Here is an 18641-nt window from a genome sequence, read left to right on the forward strand (position 1 = left end):
CAAACTGGAATGTAATAAATTCTAAGCAGAGTGGTACGAGTAATATGGGTTTTAATTCCTGATACACTATTAGCAATATCTTCTGCTATCTTTTTTAAGACTATTCCTCCCCTTTCACTTCCCCAGGGTGTGCTGAGTATTTTTGGGTCTCCCCAACACCCTCGGTTTTATATTGGGAGGGCAACCTGCTATTTACCTAAGTGTTCTGAACTTTTTCACTCCTGGATTTGATCTCTAGTTGTATTTCTTTGCTTTTTGAAGCCGGTCTTTCCATCCTATCCATAAATACTGGTCCAGTTGCCCCTATTACTCTCTGGTTCCCTATCACATAGAGTTCTGTTTTCTCATATTTGATTTTGGTCCATATACCCTTCTTCAAGTTAATTATATTTCCTATAAAGAGCCTCTCGGTGGACCCCACCTCTTGATCCACTCTGCCTGCGATTCTCTCTTTTTTCCCTTAAGTTAGTGTATCTAGGCCATCTATATTAAAAATTATATCCAACCTTCTCTGCCTCACTTCTGTTGTGTTCAAGCAGTTTTGCCAGCTTTCAATGGAGTATTTTATTTCCTGGTAATCTCTTTGAACCTGCTTCATGTATTCTGTGTTTTCTTTATTTTCTTTATCAAACAATTCTTCCCTTTTTTTGTGTTCTTCCCTTTTTCCATCTGTTTTTTCTTGAGATGTGCTTAGCATTTCTTTATTCTGTTTATATCTTGCTTTACTTGGTTAAATACTTCACTTTTGAGCTCATCTATGAGGTCCCGAAGATATCACTGAAGGCTTCACTTCGTTAGGGTGCACTGCCAGGCGTAGGGACTTAGTTTGGGCTAGCCTATTGGGCCTCAGTCCATGGCATCACCCAGGTCCAGCGCTCCCCACCAAGGCCGCTTGAGAAGGGAGCAGCTAGCTGAAGTCATTGCAGCTCCTTGTTCTGGCCAGTTTTCCCCGTCCCAGAATGTCGTCTGTTGGAGCCTCTTTGTCCATTGGAAGGGTTTCCATTCCTGTCACTCACTGCAGGTTGATGCAGGGTTGCCTGCCAGCTCGGCTTTCAGTTCAGTTTGCCAATTCCCATCCTTAGCGCAAATGCATCTCCAGTGAGTTGAAACAGCAGCGGCGGGCTTTCGGTAGCTTGATAAGTTTCCACTGTGTGGGTTCAAGTGCAGCAGCAGCAGGGAGTTCAAGCAGCGAGTTCAAGCGGCAGTACCAAAACTGTAGCTGTTCCAATAGTAGCACCAGAACTGTATTTTTAATTGGTTTCTCTCTGCTTAGTTTGTTCCGGTCGGGAAGGCCTATCTCCCTCTGTTCAGAACTCCCCATGCTATATTATTTTTGGAATCTAAGTTGACTATCTCTGGGAGCCTTTGTAGCCTGCTGTTATCTATCTGCCATCTTTTTCGAGTTTGACCCAAAGGCTCTTAACGAAGGAAAACTTTGGAGAAGGATCCAGATACATGGCCTAAAGTGTTTGCCTTCAAGCTTCCACTTAGTTTTCTCCCCAAGGATCCTCTGGCCAACTAGAAGTTTGGCTACATATTGAGGAAGAATTTAGAAATTGCTGGACACTTGGCTCTGAACTGATATACGATTCCTGGAGACTTAAAAACACCACTGTGACTCATCAGGCAGACTAGGTACTTTTGGATGTCAGGTGATCAGTGGAGTCTTGGCTTGGGCCTGTCTTCACAGTGAGCCTCATGAGTGCCCAAATCCATCTCATCATTCTCTATTTCTGAAATGCATAGTTTTATAAACATGCATACTCAGTAGCAGGCAGAAGCTCCATAGCAGCATTCTGTCTTCAAATAGAGGTTGTGTATATAAAAGTGAGATACAGCAGGTCCTAAAGCAACAAACAAGTTACACAGATAATTTTCCATTGTTGCCTTAGCCTTAGACAATGCCCATATATTATTTTACAGTTCTGTAAGTCAGAAGTGAGGCATACTCAGTGGGGTACTCCACTTAGGATCGCCTAACGCTGAAATTAAAGCACCAACTGGCCTGAGCTTCTCTCTGAAGTTCTGAGTGACAACTCATCCAGATTTATTCAGGTTATTGTCAGAATCCAGTTTTTTGTAGTTGTAGGACTCAAGTCTCTGTTTCTGTCAGGTGGGAAATTTTTTCATTTTCTAGGGCCAGTGAATTTCTTAGTTTGAGACTAGAAGTTATATGTGAAGTTCTTTTCATACTTCAGATTTCTTTCATTTTCCTTCTATCACTACTCACCTTCCTCTTCTGAGTTTTAAGAGCTCATTTGACTACATTGTGCTCACTCACTCTTATAGTTAGGGGTTGTGCAGAGAACAATTAGAATCAGGACATAGATTTTATAATATTATTTTTATAATGGTCACCAGGAGTTAACACAAGAAAATGCAGAAAATCTATCCACAACACCAAAAACATAATTAGTCAAGGGCCTAAAAACCACAGCAATGTCTCACATGAGTCCAGATAAAAACCCAGAGCTCATGACAATGCCTCCCATGAGTCCAACTGGAGGTCCAGAGCCCACAAAAAGGACTCACGCCAGCCTCTTTTATGGATCTGTGCTGGGAAGACCCAAAGGTCAGTGGAGGAAGCCAGAAAGTCCATGCCAGTGGGGTGAAGGAGCTGTGCTGGTGGGATGAGGGTTCTACACTGGAGCCGAGAAGTCACACTCACAACAAAGACCAGGGCTGTCCTGAAAGGCACCACAGCCATCCTCCGCGACGCGGAGGCCCCAAGGTCTCCGATGACGAGCACAGTCGGGTACGTGCCAGGAAGCCATCGTGACAAGTTCATCCTGGAGACCAAGCAGCACACGTCTTTTTTTTTTTTTTAATTTTATTTAAGAGGAAAAAGAGAAAAACACAAAACAAAACAAAGCGGTGTAAGGGTACACGTAATACAGAACTACAAAAAAAAAAAAAAAACAGTAAGAAATCACCTGTTAATAGATTACATATTATCAGCTTAGAAATAGTTGCTCAAATCACAGTATCAAAGAATACAAAGTGGACATTCAAACAGAGAGACTGCAAACAGCTGTGTTCAATGATCCAAAAACATTAATATAGTCAGCTATTTAACACCCCTAAACACACTTGCTGTTATATCCGTTAGAGCTCTTTTTTTTCCCCTCTCTTTTTTACAACAAAATTTACACATTTTGGATTTTATTACTCCTTAGTTCTTATTACTTTTTGGTGGGGGAGAGAATAAAGTCAAATATGGCAAAACAAAGCTGTCAGTCAAAACCAAGGATAGACATAGCACATGATGTAAAACAGAGTACAAGGTTATCAACAATGGTTATCAACGTTGTCTCTTGTTTCCTTAAAAAGAATTGTCTATCTCATTAGATATTATAAAGTTGGACAAAACAGTAGAGAACAAGACCAATAAAACTTAGGCATTGTAAACATTACAGGACTTCCAAAGGAGACAATAGTCAAACCAGAATGGGCATCTTAGTGAATCTTATTGCCTTCAAAGTAGTTGCCTGTACCCTCAAACTTGATACTATCATACAGAATGGAACAGAGTCTAATCAGTCAAAACAAGATCGTGGGAGTATTACAGGACTTCAAAACAAGTTAATAGGAAATCAAAAAGAGTTACTATTATATATCCTGCTAATTTTTTTAATTTTTCCCCTTAATTAAAACAAACATAAGAAATAACTAAATAATTTTTTTAAAGAATAAGGGAGAGATTGAGATAAAACAGGACATAACAATATAATAATACAGGTCAAAGCATGACTGTTTCAGCAACCTAGTGCTTCACCACCAAATAACCCGACTTAATAGTAGTTACCATAGTGTCTGTCTTTTTCACACGTCTTCCCCTTCAGAGCCAGGAAGCAATGCTTGATGTGAGTACCAGAGTTTCTCCAGGAGAACCAACAGCTCAAACAGCAACTCCTAGGAGAACCCACAATGCCTCAATACCTCAATCTAACAATGCATTAACACCTTCCTTCTCCTTCTCCACCTCTCTATTTATGCTGGCAACTTTCCTCAGGTGGAGCATCTATGCTCAGTGCCATGCTGATGTAATCCAGCTGGGGTTAAGTTGACCACTAGTTCTTAATCCATAACATTCACATAATCCAAGAGAGTCTCTTTTAAAAATAGCTGTGTAGAAAAATATCTTTGACAAAATCCAACATCCATTCACAAAAAACCAAACCAAACAAAACCAAAACAAAACAACCCTGGATAAAAAAGAATTAGAAGGACTTTGTCTCAAACTGATAAAAGCCATTTGTAACAAACCAATTCCAACCCCATATTACATGGAGGAAAATCTGAAAGCTTTCCCTCCAAAATCAGAAATAAAACAAGGACATCCACCATCACCACTCCAGTTCAATATAGTACTTGAAACATTAGCCAGAACAATTAAGCAAAAGAAATAAAAGGGATGTGTGTAGGAAAGACAGAAGTTAAATGATCAGTATTTGCAGATGACGTGATTCTCTACATAGAAGACCCACAAAAATTCTACCAAAAGGCTCCTAGAATTAATAACCAAATTCAGTGTTGTTATGGTTTTGGCTAAATGCTTCCCCTGCCCCCCAAAGCCTCGTGCAGTCATTGGTGGGGCTTTTTCGAACATGTCTGGATCTACAATGTATGATGCTGGGATTAAGGGTACGTGATTGCTAAATTAGTCCACTGATGGGTTTGAAGCACACTTTAAGTTAAGTAGCATAGACAGAATATAAAAGAGGCAGAAAAAAAAGCTGCTATTGTCACTTGCTCATTGTTATCTCACTGCTGGCTACCTTCTGCCTGCCTGGCTTTGCCATGGACTATTTCTCCTCTGCAATGCCCCTCTGCCATGCCACCCTGCTTGGAGCAAGCTGATTATGGATTAAAACATCTACAGACTGTGTACCATATAAACTTTTCTCATTTAACCTTAGGTGTCAGGTGCTTTGTTTCAGCAATACCAATAACTAAGACAAGTAGTATAGCAGGATACAGAATCACACAAAAATCAGTAGCATTCTTGTACACCATGACAAATTCACTAAGAAAAAAATGAGAAAAATAATACCACTCACAGAAGCACCACGAAAAATTAAATACTTAGGAATTAACCTAACCAAGGAAGTGACAGACCTTTACAACAAAAATTACAACACTCGGAAAAAAGTAATCAAAGAGGACATCAGAAACACATGAAGATACACACTGTTCTTGGCTAGGTGGAACCAATATTGCCAAATTGTTACACTTCCAAAACTGATACAAAGATTTAATGCAATACCAATCAAAATACCAATAGCATTCCTCACAGAACTAGAGAAAACAATCTAAAATTTGTATGGAATCAGAAGAGACTCAGAAAAGCAAAAGCAATCCTGGGGAACAAGAGCAAAGCAGGTATCATCACAGTCCCAGGCTTGAACTTATATTACAAAGCTATAGTGGTTAAAAAAAAAAAAAAAACAGCACAGTACTGCAACAAAAACAGAGATGAGGATCAATGGACTAGAATAAAAGATGCAGAAATACCCCAGGCCAACTCAGCTATCCAATCTTTAACAAAAAGGCCACAAACATGCACCAGAGGAAAGATAACCTCTTCAACAAATGGTGCTGAGGAAACTCACTCACACACTGCAGAAGATTATCTCCAGAACCATATGTTTCACCGTGCAGTAAACTAAAATCAAAATATATCAAAGTTGTAAATGTGAAGACAGAAACACTTAATCTGTTGAAAAATAAAGTAGGTAAAACTCTTGAAGATACAGGCATAGGCAAAAACTTTCTGAACAGAAACTCAAATGCACAAGAAATAACATCAAGAATCAGTAAATGGGAGTCTCTCAAATTGTTTCAGCACAATAATGGAAACAATCGACAGTGAAGAGACAACATGAGAAAAACACTTATCCAGCTATTCCTCAAGTGACAAATACTTAGAATATATTTTTAAAAACTCAAAAAAACTTAGACCTTCCAAAAAAAAATCCAGTTAAAAATGGGCAATTGAAATGAATAAACACCACTCAAAAGAAGAGTAAATGGCCAGTAAATATGCGAAAAAATGTTCAGCATCTCTGGTCATTGGAAAGGCAATTTAAAGCAACAATGAGATATTACCTTACTCCAGAAAGAATGGCTGTCATCAAGAAATCAAATAATAACAAATGCTGGTGAAGTCTCAGGGGAAAGAGGAACTGTCTTACACTGTTGTGTAAATTTGTACAACCAGTGTGGAAATCAGTATGGAGATTTTTCAGGAAGTTAAAAATAGAAATTCTGTCAAGAGATGGAGAGAATTGGGAGCTAGAGAAGGGGGAAAAGTTGAAAAAAGAATTGTGCACATGTACAAACTCCCCACAAGACGTATAATCACTATGTACTACAAACATGTACTAATAACAAATAAAGATGATAAAAGATGTAAATCCACAGACCCAGCCTGGTATAGAAGCAGCTGTTGATATACAGAACACATAAGAGAGTGAAATTGGATTAAAGTAGACAGAATTTCTGGCAGGACATATAGCTCTGTGTAGAGCCCTGTTTACCATGCATGAGATCCTGGATTCAATTCCCTGCAGTGAAAAAAGAAACAGAAGAAAGAAACTTGTTAATATTTCCTGATAGCTGTCATAAACGCCTCTGAGCAGATATAAAGTAATTCAAGGTTTCAAATTACTGACACAACTTTTTTTCCACTACTAGGGATTGAATGTAGGCCTTTTACACTGAGCTACATCCCCCATTATTTTTTTCTATTTCTTCTTTTAAGTCAGCATCTCATTAAGATGCTTAATTGCCAAGACTAGGCTTGAATATACAGCCTTTCTGCGTGAGCCCCCCAAAATGCTGGGGTTACAGGCATGTGCCATGATGCTAAGCTAATTGCACAAGTTTTAAATATATAATGTCCAACACTCAAGCAAAGATAAACCATATTAGTACTAGAAGCAATGGATAACAAAGAAAATACTAGCAAATCTAAATAACTGATAGCAAACGCACATAACAGAGATGTCAGATACAGACTTCTAAGTAATTATCCTTAACATGTTTAGACTAGTACAAAATTAAGGATTTCAATTAAAAATGATATGAAAACCAGGAACTTAGTTTGTCCCAGATACTTGGAAGGCTGAGGCAGTACGTATTTTATGCAATGTTTTGTGACCAATCCTATCTCAATTGTATACTGGGATAAAATTCTGAGAAATGTAGTTTCTGTTCATCTAAACTTGATCCTGTTCATATATCCTCTCAGTCTTCTGTCATCTTAATATATACACTTCTTTTAACTGTCCTTTCTTTCTGTCTAACATGATGAGATTATCTCTCATATGACTGAAAACACACCAACTCACTCCACAAGGAAGGACATAAAACTTCCTTTATCATGACCAAGTGATGTTTATTCCTCTAACTGAAGATTGACAGTTATGTTCACGTAACACATTTTCTTCAAAGTACAAGAATAGGAGGTTGTGTGTGTGTGTGTGTGTGTCTGTGCATGAACAGAATTCTGGCCCCTATAACTTTGTGGTGATGTTGTATTAGATGGCAAGAGAGAATTTGCAGATAAAATTAAGGTTGCTAATCAGCAATTTATTTTTACTTTTATTAGTACGTGGTTGCAGTACATAGTGATTGCATTGCTTGCGTGGAGTTGGTACATGTGCATAACACAGCTTCATTCCTTTTTCAAATTGTTTTCTCCTCTCCCTCCTCAGCTTATCACTGGATCCCTTTTCCTTTTGCAAAAGATTTATCTTTCCTATTTCCTATTATCTCTTTTTTATTTTGTATATTTTGATTTATCATTTGAGAGAAACTATGCAATATTTAAACCTGTGTGTCTGATTTATTTCACTTAACATTATGATCTCAAGATGCATTCATTTTCCTTAAGTTTATCCTTCTCTATGGCAGAGTAGTACTCTGATGGGTACAAACACACTTCCTTTATCATTGATGGACCTACAGACCACTTCCAAGACTTAGCTATCATAAATTGTGTGCTACAAACACTACTATGCCTGTCTTACTTTTTTATGATGTCTTTGGCTCTTTGGGGAAGATACACAGAGAACACCTGGGTGGAATGGAACTTGTATTTTTAGTTTTCTGAGGACTCCACCCTGATTTGCATGGTTGTGGTACCGCTTTCCTCTCCCTCTTTCCTTGCCCCATCCCCTATTCCCAATCTCACCAGCTGCTGTTATTATTTGATTTCTAGATAATTGCCATTCTTTCTGAAGTAGGATGATATCTCAGTGTTGTTTTAATTTGTATTTCTCTTATATGGGCAGGAAATAATTTCTGTTATCTTGAGAGGAAAAGCCTAAGTTCCTTGACATATAATACCAACACCAATAATAACACTGTTACTCTAACAAATTGTTATTAGTTTTCTCTCATACAATACTTTAGGAACAAAATAATCAGGACTATTTTTAAAGGGCCCTCATCTCTTACACAGAATATGGCAATTAATATGTAGTTATTATTGCAATTATGTAAGAAAATATATGTGTACATAGATAAAGAACCTGACAAAATAAAAAATTACTAGTTTTGTTAAGACAGCAAATCTATGTGGTGATTCTTTTCGCTTTTGGGATTAAAAAATTTCTTTATTGTACTTTAAAGAGGACATAATTTTTGAAGATGTGTTCTTAATAACTTTTAAAAACCCTACCACTTATAGAGAGCATATTGATGGACCCAGTTGCCTTAAGGAGAAAGTTAAAACTCAAGAAAATATCTCTAAAGCTTTCACAGATGTGCCCATAAAGTGCTTTTCTTATGTCCTTCTTATGCTTTTTGTAGTCTGGTCGTTCCCCCGTACTTGATGCAGATATCACTACTGATTTTAAGGATTGAAACAATTTTTTTCAGGGTCGTTTTTCTGCTAACAGGATACTGGTTCTTCTGGTCCATTCTAATGCTGAGTTTATTTGGGATACTGACTGCCTACACTTTGTTGCTATTGGTAAGTAGTGCTTCCTACTTCTCTTTCCTGAACGGCCCTGCAAGGTACTCCTACCTGTGCAAAAGTGTCTCATTGGCTTTGGGAACACCCAGAATCTAGGATCACTGTAGTCTTAGTAGGATTGGGGTTTGTGCATTTTATCCACAAGGTATGGTCAGCAGGGGAATGGCTTGTGCCATTAGGGGATATGCCTGACTGTTTGTCCTTTTCAAATGGTGGTAGAACATCTCTTCTCTCTTCCCCCATTTCATAGTCTGTCCAGTGGTTCACTCAGTGTTGCCATTTTAGATAACCCCCGTCTCGCATCCGCAGCGTTTCTGGGCCTCCCAAATAAAAACTATTCTAATGTACATGTTAGTCAACTAGCCCAGGTACAAGGTATGTTTTAACCAAAGTCTTTTAGTAATAGTATGACGCTGCTTCTAATGCCTGACATGGTAAGTAGTATAGCATCAGAAATTTATACCATGCAAGAAAAAGTCTGTGGAAAAAGGGAGCTTAATGAGAGGATAACTAATAATTTAATATTTTTTCTGTGCCTGTTTATACACAGAGCAGATTTCTCTGATTTCAACATTCTGTGTCCCAACTGATTTCCTATCTGATACAAAACAATCCAACCACACATCTATTGCCATCTGAATTAATTTTTTTCTTTAAACAAAATTTTTTATTATATAAATCCATTGTGACAAGTACTAAGTATATGGAAATTAGTAAAACATATGTGGTTTCTGTTTTCATAGAGATATGTATGAGATGTAAGATTACAACTGTTCATTCACTGAGTGTTTAGAATCTTGTAGGCAAATAAGTCATAGGCAAAAATAACTAACACAGATGGAATATTATAATTTCCATTAGGGAGGTCTAAACGAAGTGCTGCAGGAGTTCTGAGAAAAAAAGAGGATTAAATAAGATTTCTTAAAGGGGTAGGATTTTGAAAGGATGATGGGTTTGCTCACATGAATGGGGAAGAACGCTGCCAGTGTACATCATAAGAAAGTAGTGATGAGACAGAAGCATGTGAGATGTCTTGTTAAGAGGGACGGGTCAGGGCCCTTGGTGTACAGGGCGTAATGAGGAATGATGGGGAACTATTTCTTGTGACAAATTTTGGAAGGCCTGGAAAGTAAGGCTGAGAGACTTGGCATACATCAAGCTGCTATTTAAGAAAGTCATTCTGGAAGTTGTGGTGTGGAGCGTGTCTAGAGGCAGAGAGACCATTTAGGACTTCTCTTTTCAGTCAGGAAATTGCACAAGTATGTGTCCTAGGCCTAACTGTAGGCTGAATTGTACCACTTTCGCACATGATTAACACAAAATGGCATTGTTAGCTTCCAAGGTGAAAGTGAGCTCTAGTGTCTAATAAAGTAGTTGTATCTGAACAGACTTTCTACTCTACTGTACTTATTTTGAATAAATTTAATCAGAACTGTTGTGAAAAAGGAAGGACAATTCAGTTCTTTTGCAGCTCCTTCATTGGTATTTTGTAATCTTGGTCAAACTGTTTAATTCATCTCTCAGTTTCCTCCTTTCTTAAATGAAAATTATCATAATTCTTAATAAAATGGTACACAATAGGGCTGGGTAAAGAACAGATGAAAACATGCACATGAAATTATTTTGTTAAAAAGCTGAGCCCCTTATCCATTCAGCCTGTCATAAATATTCCAGCTTCTGAAGAGTCTAGCTTATAGTTTCTAACTTCATATGATTTGATAAATGACTAGACTTAGATTTAAATCTTAGATTTATTTATTTTCTCCTTTTTTTTTTTGGAGACAGGGTTACACTGTGTGGTTCAGGCTGGACTTGAACTTGCCCTGTAACCCATGTTTACTTCAAACTCGTGGTGATCCTCCTGCATCCATTTCCAAGTTCCGGGGTTGCATAGTGCACCACTGTGCCTGGCTCAAATCTCAGGTTTATTGAGCATATACCAGTGTAAGTGATAGTTTTATCATCAACACTTAAATTTCCCCCCAAAAGTACTTTTAAGTTATCCTTGGAAGGGCCAGCACCTGACCTTTATTCTCATGAAAGCAAGTCCACCATAAGTAATACCAAGAATGGAGTCCATCGTAGGGAAAAGAAATGGCTAGGAATTTAGGAAGAGCATCAGTGTGGTAATTATTATTAAATCCTAGAGGAAATTATAATGAATTCTTGTGGTGCTGATAAACATTACAACTAGGTGGTTTATTTAAGCTGCTTGTATGGGTAGAGAGGTGTTTTTTGTTTGTTTGTTTTTTGTTTTTTTCATGCAGAAGAACAGCATGGCAAGCTTCTGTAGGCCATAAGCACAGGCATAGAAGAAAGTACCTGACATATGTCCTTGGTTATGAGAGGCATTTTGAGCTATACAGCAGTGCTTTGGACAGCAACTTGATAATTTCAAAATAACCCTGTCTTCTGTCTTTGCTTTTCAGATACTTGGAATTTTGTTGTTTCGGGAAAGGATTGAGCTATACCTGCACGTATGTCATAAGGTAAGATGTCTGAGTCCTTGTGGGAGACTTTAGACCAGGGCTGAATGTGCACTTAGGCACTCAGGGTAACATATACCATCACTCTGTCTTTCATCATTCCCCTAGAGGGAAGAGATCTGCTTACACAACTTAAATTGAAATAGTTAAATTTCTAAGACTTATAACTATTTTTTGAAGTGGCTGAACTCAAGGAGAACCCATACTTTATCCCTTCTTACTGATTCATATTAAACTCAGCCTGTAGCCCTGTTATTTCTATTTATTTAAGTCTTAGGCAAATTTCTTACCTTTCTAGTGCTTTTCCATCATGATAAATTCTTATTTCAGTCATTAAAATGTTTTTAGTTCTTTGTAGTAATCTAGACGCCAACTTTATGTATCTCAAAATTTTCCCTCTCCTATTCGGGCCCAATCTAAGCCTGCAGTGGCGGAAAGGGCATGGTGACTCTTTCACCTCTCTGCCCTCCAAGTGGGGCCCAGGATTAACGGAGACAGACGAGAAAAATAGTCACACACAGAGGCACAGGACGAGCATCGGATGAATGCATAGTTGTCTCGTCCTTCCGTGGCATTTTTCTGTGTGTTTTCTACTTGACTGTCACTTTCTTCACAGGGTCAATGCTTACCTTCTTATAACCCCCTGAAGTGTCTACTTTGATGTCTTTTTGATGCTTTCAGGGTTTGAATTCCTTTAAAATGATACTGGCATGGCCCCTATCTTGTAGCCACAGAGCAAGCAACTTTTCTCTGTCATTTGTGGGCCTATATCATGTTTACAATATGGCCTTTCTTATTTTGTTCTACCATAGGATTGAGTAGCTCTGGAATAGCCTCTTGCTTTGTGTGTGTGTGTGTGTGTGTGTGTGTGTGTGTGTGTGTGTGTATGTGTGTATGTGTGTGTGTGTGTGTGTGTGTGGTGTGTGTGTGTGCTGAGGGGATCTGGGGATTGAACGCAGTGTTGTTACACTGAACTATATCCACAGCCCTTTTTAAATTTTTTCTTGTTAGTTTGGCCTAGCTGGGCTTAGACTTGCAGTCCTGCTACGTCAGCTTCCCAGAGTGCTGGGATTTCAGATGTGCACCACTACCCCTAGCTGCCTCTTTCTTTTTTATAGCTTTTTCTAGGCATGATTATGATACTATACTTGTGTTTCCCAAATTCAAAAACATGTCAAATGCTCCAAGTAAATTTCTTGTTACACAAATGAATTACAAGTTGAAAATATAAATTTAAGTTATTTAGAATGGATGAGATCTTCTATAGGAAGAATGTAATTTGCAAACTAAAGATATAGGCCTTATTGGTAACAACATTTATTTTGTAGTGGCAAGCACCATGATAAACTAATCACTACTGAGAATTCCTGTGAGCTGAGCCTTTCTGATTATCATTCCTATCTTGTGGCTATTATAGAAACTGCGTAAGTTACCTGAGCCAGTTGAGTACTGCTATTTGGCCTGTGTCATAGAAGGATCTCATCATCTGCTTTGAAACCAAGAAGCCCAATTCATTTGCAGCATCTCTTCTTCATTCAAACATAGAGGGGAGCCATTACAGTGCTTTTCAAGGATGCTGACACTTTAGTTACCAGTGTACCTTTCAGTCTCCTTTGAGATTTTCTAAAGGGCATTATAGGAGATAAAGAAAAAGTAATGTTTTTGTGGTCTAACTGCTCTTTCGCTGAAGTATATAGTGTTCTGGAGAGCAGATGTTTGAATATTTATAGATACTTACCGTATGTCAGACATTCCATAAGGCACTGAATATAATTCATAAATAATTCAATGATTATCCTTGACTTCATGAAGCTTTTAGTCTGTTGCAGAAAACATACATCAAAAAGGTAAGTACACATCTATAATCTCAGCACTTGGGAGGGTGAGCTAGGAAAATCGCAACTCTGAGGTCAATCTGAGCAATTTAGTGAGACACTGTCTCAAAAAAACTGCAACTACAAAATATCATTTACTTATATTGAATATACCACTGAACCTTAAAGAAGAGGTGAAGATTTGTAATGGCCAATGTTGAAACTGAATGAGATATAACCAAGCCATGCTGAGGGCCTGGCTGAAACTAGAAATAACAGATTGGTTATGATATCAAAACATGTAATCATGTGATTTCCCCAGTTGTGCTATATAGCAAACACTGAGGAGCAAAGAAAGCAAGTGATTGGGTCCACCATTAAAAAACTGATTGGGGATTTGCAGGATGGTTAGATGAAAAGGATGAGGAGATGAGGTCCCTGATATTGTGAAGATACACATAGAATTCCCAAGGACTGTTTCGATTCCAATCCAGTCCCTAGAAATCGGATCTTTTCTGTTTCCCTAGGTCTTGATTATGATAACGATCCTGCTGAATGTTTTATTAATGTTGATTTTATTCAGATTCTGGAATGAAAGGTGGCTGGTAGTTGGGCTGTCCCTGAAGGTAAGGATCATTCTGTAGCTCTTGGCATTGTTTGTCCTGATATATCTAGTCTGACTTTTGACTTTGTTCTAGATCTTTGCTCCTTATGTGCACCTGAGCTGCATTACTCTGATGGTTATCATTTCCTGGCCTCTGATCATCTACTTGGCACATTTGGAAAGAGAAAGTATGTCTTGCTGGGTAGAGCCTTCCTTGTCTGATCCCTCATCTCCGACTTTAACTTCCATATTCCACTTACAAAAACAAAAACTTGGTGGCTAGCCAACCTCATGTTTTATTTATTTATTTATGTATTTATTTTTGAGACAAGATCTTGATATGCAATTCAGGTTGACCTTACTATGTAAACTGGGCTGGCCTCAAACTTGTGGCAGTCCTCCTGCCTCCGCCTCAGAGCACTGGGATTTCACCAGTGCCACACCACAACCTCACATTCCGGGCTAATTTCTCTCTCTCTCTCTCTCTTTGAGATATATGGGATTGAACCCAGGCCTTTATATTTGCTAGGCAAGCTCTTGAGAGCTGAACTACATCCCTAGCCCTGTCTCTTTTAAATTCTTTTAACTTGTTAGGTGTGTTCTCACTAGCCCATGTAGACAGTCTTAGTATTTCCATGACCAAAAAGGCCCTTCTTCTAAGGTTTCTTCCCCTAGAAAAACAAGATTTTTCTCTGTGTTGTTACACATTGTCTATTCAGTGCCACATGGAGGTGTAGCGTGTACTTTTATTTACTTGTTCGGAGGACTGATACAAGCATAGTTCTTTCAGTTTACATTCAAACATCACTAATTCAACCAACACTAGGCCTAGAGTTTACTGATCACGCCTAAGTAAGTCAAAGCAACATTCTCTGTGAGGTCCTGTAATACCTAGGAACTTACAGTAGAAGTAGAAATATCTCTGTATGTTACTGTTTTCTACTGTAATGGAGATAAAAGAGAAAGTAATCTGTACATTAAACTGGTTTGAGAATGGAGTTCTCTTTCTGCACCCTACTGACTGAGAAACCAGTAGGATTTTCTCCCTGTTTCTTCCTTTTTTTTCCCTATTTGTTTAATAAAGGGTGTTTATGACTTATGGGAGATTATAGGCTAGAGAAATCTGGCTGGTTATGGTACCCTTGTATTTTTGTATTTGTGTGCTTCTGTGTGGAGGGTAACCTTTAGGAAATATTTCAGGGGAAAAACTGAAACAGGACAATAATGCGCTCTTCTTTTTTTTACTTTCTAAATTTTAGTTAGAATAAGAAGATCCAGGATATCATATTACGAGAAAGAAAGACTCAAGAAATGTAATATATTCACAAGGTTAAAAGGTTAGACATGAAGACCTAGATTTGGAAATCATGGAAGCATAGTTGGTAAATTAAAAATGTAGAAATGGGTAAAATCCTCAGAATTCTAAAATAGTCAATGTTAGGAAATGACTTGTAATAACAGGGATTAGAGACAGGCTCTGTATACGACTATGTGTGTGAACGTGTGCACAGGGAGCGGGAGGGAGGGAGAGATGGGGAGGGCAGGGAAAAGGGAAGCAAACAATCAATGTTTATTGAGTAACTATTATGAATCAATGCTGTTATAATAACTCTGTAGGGCTGATGTTCACAGAAAGATAGCCCTATTTTATAGAAGAAAGTGAAGACCAGAGTGGTTAAGGTTCATGTCCTTAGTCATACAACTAGGAAATGATAAAGCCTGGCATTTAGTGCCCTTTCCTCTCTACTACACTGGCCTAAATAGAGAGGCATTTTAGCATGATCTTTACGGGATTTAGGACTTTCTCAGAACTAGCCAAGCTCCTCCTGGGAAATGGCCCCTTAACAAGCCCTTTCTCTCCTTCTCTTCCCATCCTCTGTACTGTTCTGTTCCCATCATTTTTCAGTTCAATAACGCTACCTTAACACTAAAGCCTTATATTTGAAAAGTACTATACATTTATATCCAAGTCCCTGAAAGTAAGGAGGGATGTCACAGAAATAGGAAGTAAATCAGCCAATCTACAAAGTCAGTGAAACCCATGGACAGGACATTTACTCAGACTACTGCTTTAAGGTAGTTGCATGATATGATTTTTCCATCCTTCTTTTTCTTTTCTTTGGCTTTCTTCTCCTTCCAACAAATTTAGCTCTACAGTTGGCTGTTGGATTGCCATTTGTTTTTATTCTCTTGTGTCTCTATGCGATGCCACTGGGGATTTATTCTCCCTGCATTCAAGAGAGAGAAGAGTTGGGGCCTAAGCCAGTCTTCTTTGCACATAGAGGTTCACCCATGGTAGGTGTGAGCATGATGAACATGACTAAGTACAAGTATGTGGGGCAGGCATGTGGGTGAGAGTAAGAAACCTCAGTAATGTAGGAGCCTCTGGAAAGAAAATGGTCTTGTCTTGATATGACAAGAAAAAGGAGCTAATTATAGAGTTGAACTTAAACCTATTCATTTTATTCTCAATCTATTTCTCTCTACTATGTCCAATGTCAGATCAGATAGGGGAGAATATAGGCAGCCTTGTTGAAAAGAGAGCGAAGCCCTGCTTCCCAAAGTCCTTTCATTCCTAGATTCCATCCTTATTATAAAAGGGATATTGGGAGGAGAGATGCTGAGGCATAGGGGTCTCATCTTCTTTTCCTCCACAGGTGGCACCAGAGAATACCATTATGGCCTTTGAGAAAGCTGTTGAAGAAGGAGCTTATGGGCTGGAGACGGACGTACACATAAGGTAGGAAAGTAGGAACTGGGGCAGGATGTACGAGGATACATGTCCAGTGCCATGGAAGAGAACCAACATGAGCCAAGCTATAGAGAGGACAGCCCTGAAAAAGTCTGTCCTCTTTGCATGTGGCACATAAGCACATACCACATCTCCCTTTCCAACCATACCCCTTCCCTCCACACAGAGTGTTCACATGCCAGAACACTCTGTGTAATTTCCACACATAATTCCAGTTTGTCCTCTTTGTAAACCATACTTGCAATTTAACCCTTTTTACTACTTTAGTGATTTACTTAACATACACACTCTAGATACTACTATATTCTGAGCTTTCTGCTGAGTGCTTAGAAAATGTAATTGAGTAAGATATATTGATACCTAAAGAGATGTTCTCAGCTAGTGAAGATGTGGTATATTTAGAGATAATTTAACCAAGAATAAGGCCATTTGTGATAAGAGCCTTCCAGAGAAGAGTGCAGAGGAACTGCAGTAGAGGAAAAGGCCTCTCCTAGTCTATGAATGAAAGAAAAAAATCCAAATGATCCACAGTGTGTTTGGGCTGAGCTTTGAAGGAAAAATATTATTTAACCAAGCAGCGATAGGGAAAGAAAAGCATTTCAGACAGAAGCATAATTTTATTCAGTCATTTTAATCAGAAACAAGAAGTTTATAGATCGTTGAGTTGTGGGGACAAGAGACGGCCAGGTGAGGAAGAGATATGACTGCAAGTTTAACTGAGGGTGGGTCATGGAGGCTGCCACATGTACAACCATGGTAGGTCACCTCACTCGTTTAGGATGTGTTTCACAGAGAATTATCAGAGAGGTGGGTAGTATAATGTAGCAGTGGGCCAAAGAAGGGGAGATTTGGGTCAGAGCATGGATAGGGACAAAAGGAATGTGTTGCTATAGAATCTATGTATCTTGGCAGCTCAGGAAATAGAAAAGCTTCACTTCTAGCATGGCTTGTGTCTGTGTGTGTGTGTGTGTGTGTGGGTGTGTGTAATGTACAATGTTCTTTCACAGTCATTCTGTGAGGCAAACAGAAAAGAAATGAGTATTCTATTTCATAGGGGAAGAACCTCTGGGGTTGCACCTGGGTCCAGAGAAAGGAATTGTATTGTTCAGGTCGTACAGCTAGAATGGATACAATAAAGTCAGGGTTACCACTTAATTTTTTCACCTAGACACTGAGATTCTTTACATTACTTAGCAGTGACAATTTTTCTACATAGACTATATTAAATTGAGATTGAAGCTGATTATTCTATTAAAAGTCCTGGGATCATTCATGGAAGTACGTGGTGATTATGAGCATAATGTGGTAAAGGCACTGAGCCAATGAGCTCCCAGAAAATTGTCCTTCTCTATTCCCTTACTTCTGTGACTTCAACTGTGATGTGCATGATCCTCCTAGTTCCTTCATTTTGCTACTTGTCAATATCTTTGTTTCCAGCAATCATCTCCTCTACCTACCTCCATCACATTCATGGTTATACCCAATGCTTTACTACTGCCGCAAAACTGCATAGCTGTTGGGGTCCTATGAGAACTAAAATATGCGTCAGTAATGTGAACATGAATAATGTAACATTAGGAACTGCTAAGTAGTAAAATATGGTTAGCTACTAAAAGAGGCAAAAGATGAATACAAGAGTAGAAAATAATTCATTATTCACACCAAAACCTAAAAAGCCTTAACTTGAAGCAAAAGATAACAGGGGATCTCAACATCAATAGATGTTGGAAATACGTGAAAAGAATTTTAAAGCACCTGTCATCAAATGGCTTCAACAATATCTAGAATATATAAATAAATTCTTCATCTCAGTAACAAAGACAACCTGGATTGAATAGATATTTCTCAGAAAATAACATGCAAATAACCCATCTTGAAATTATATTCCATATCATTAATTACTCAAGAAATGCAACTCAAAACTACAGTAAGATATCACTTTGCCTCTGCCAATAAGGTTATACCTTAGAAGTGGAAATAACAGGTGTAAGTGAGGACATGG

The 18641-nt window shown here is 38.4% G+C and overlaps 1 protein-coding gene across 1 annotated transcript in view; it reads left to right on the plus strand.

Annotated features, from left to right (window-relative positions):
- Positions 1-18641, plus strand: part of Gdpd4 (glycerophosphodiester phosphodiesterase domain containing 4) — a 98033-nt gene that overhangs the window by 25912 nt on the left and 53480 nt on the right. The window contains exons 4-7 of the mRNA XM_063255658.1: positions 8887-8980; positions 11413-11472; positions 13811-13909; positions 16545-16627. Coding sequence (XP_063111728.1) covers positions 8887-8980; positions 11413-11472; positions 13811-13909; positions 16545-16627 — 336 coding nt within the window. The remainder of the gene's footprint in view (positions 1-8886; positions 8981-11412; positions 11473-13810; positions 13910-16544; positions 16628-18641) is intronic.

The sequence above is a fragment of the Cavia porcellus genome, unplaced genomic scaffold (genome assembly GCF_034190915.1).
Source record: "Cavia porcellus strain 051 isolate PalLab524CR breed Dunkin Hartley unplaced genomic scaffold, mCavPor4.1 scaffold_9, whole genome shotgun sequence".
In the NCBI taxonomy this organism is placed as follows: Eukaryota; Metazoa; Chordata; class Mammalia; order Rodentia; family Caviidae; genus Cavia; species Cavia porcellus.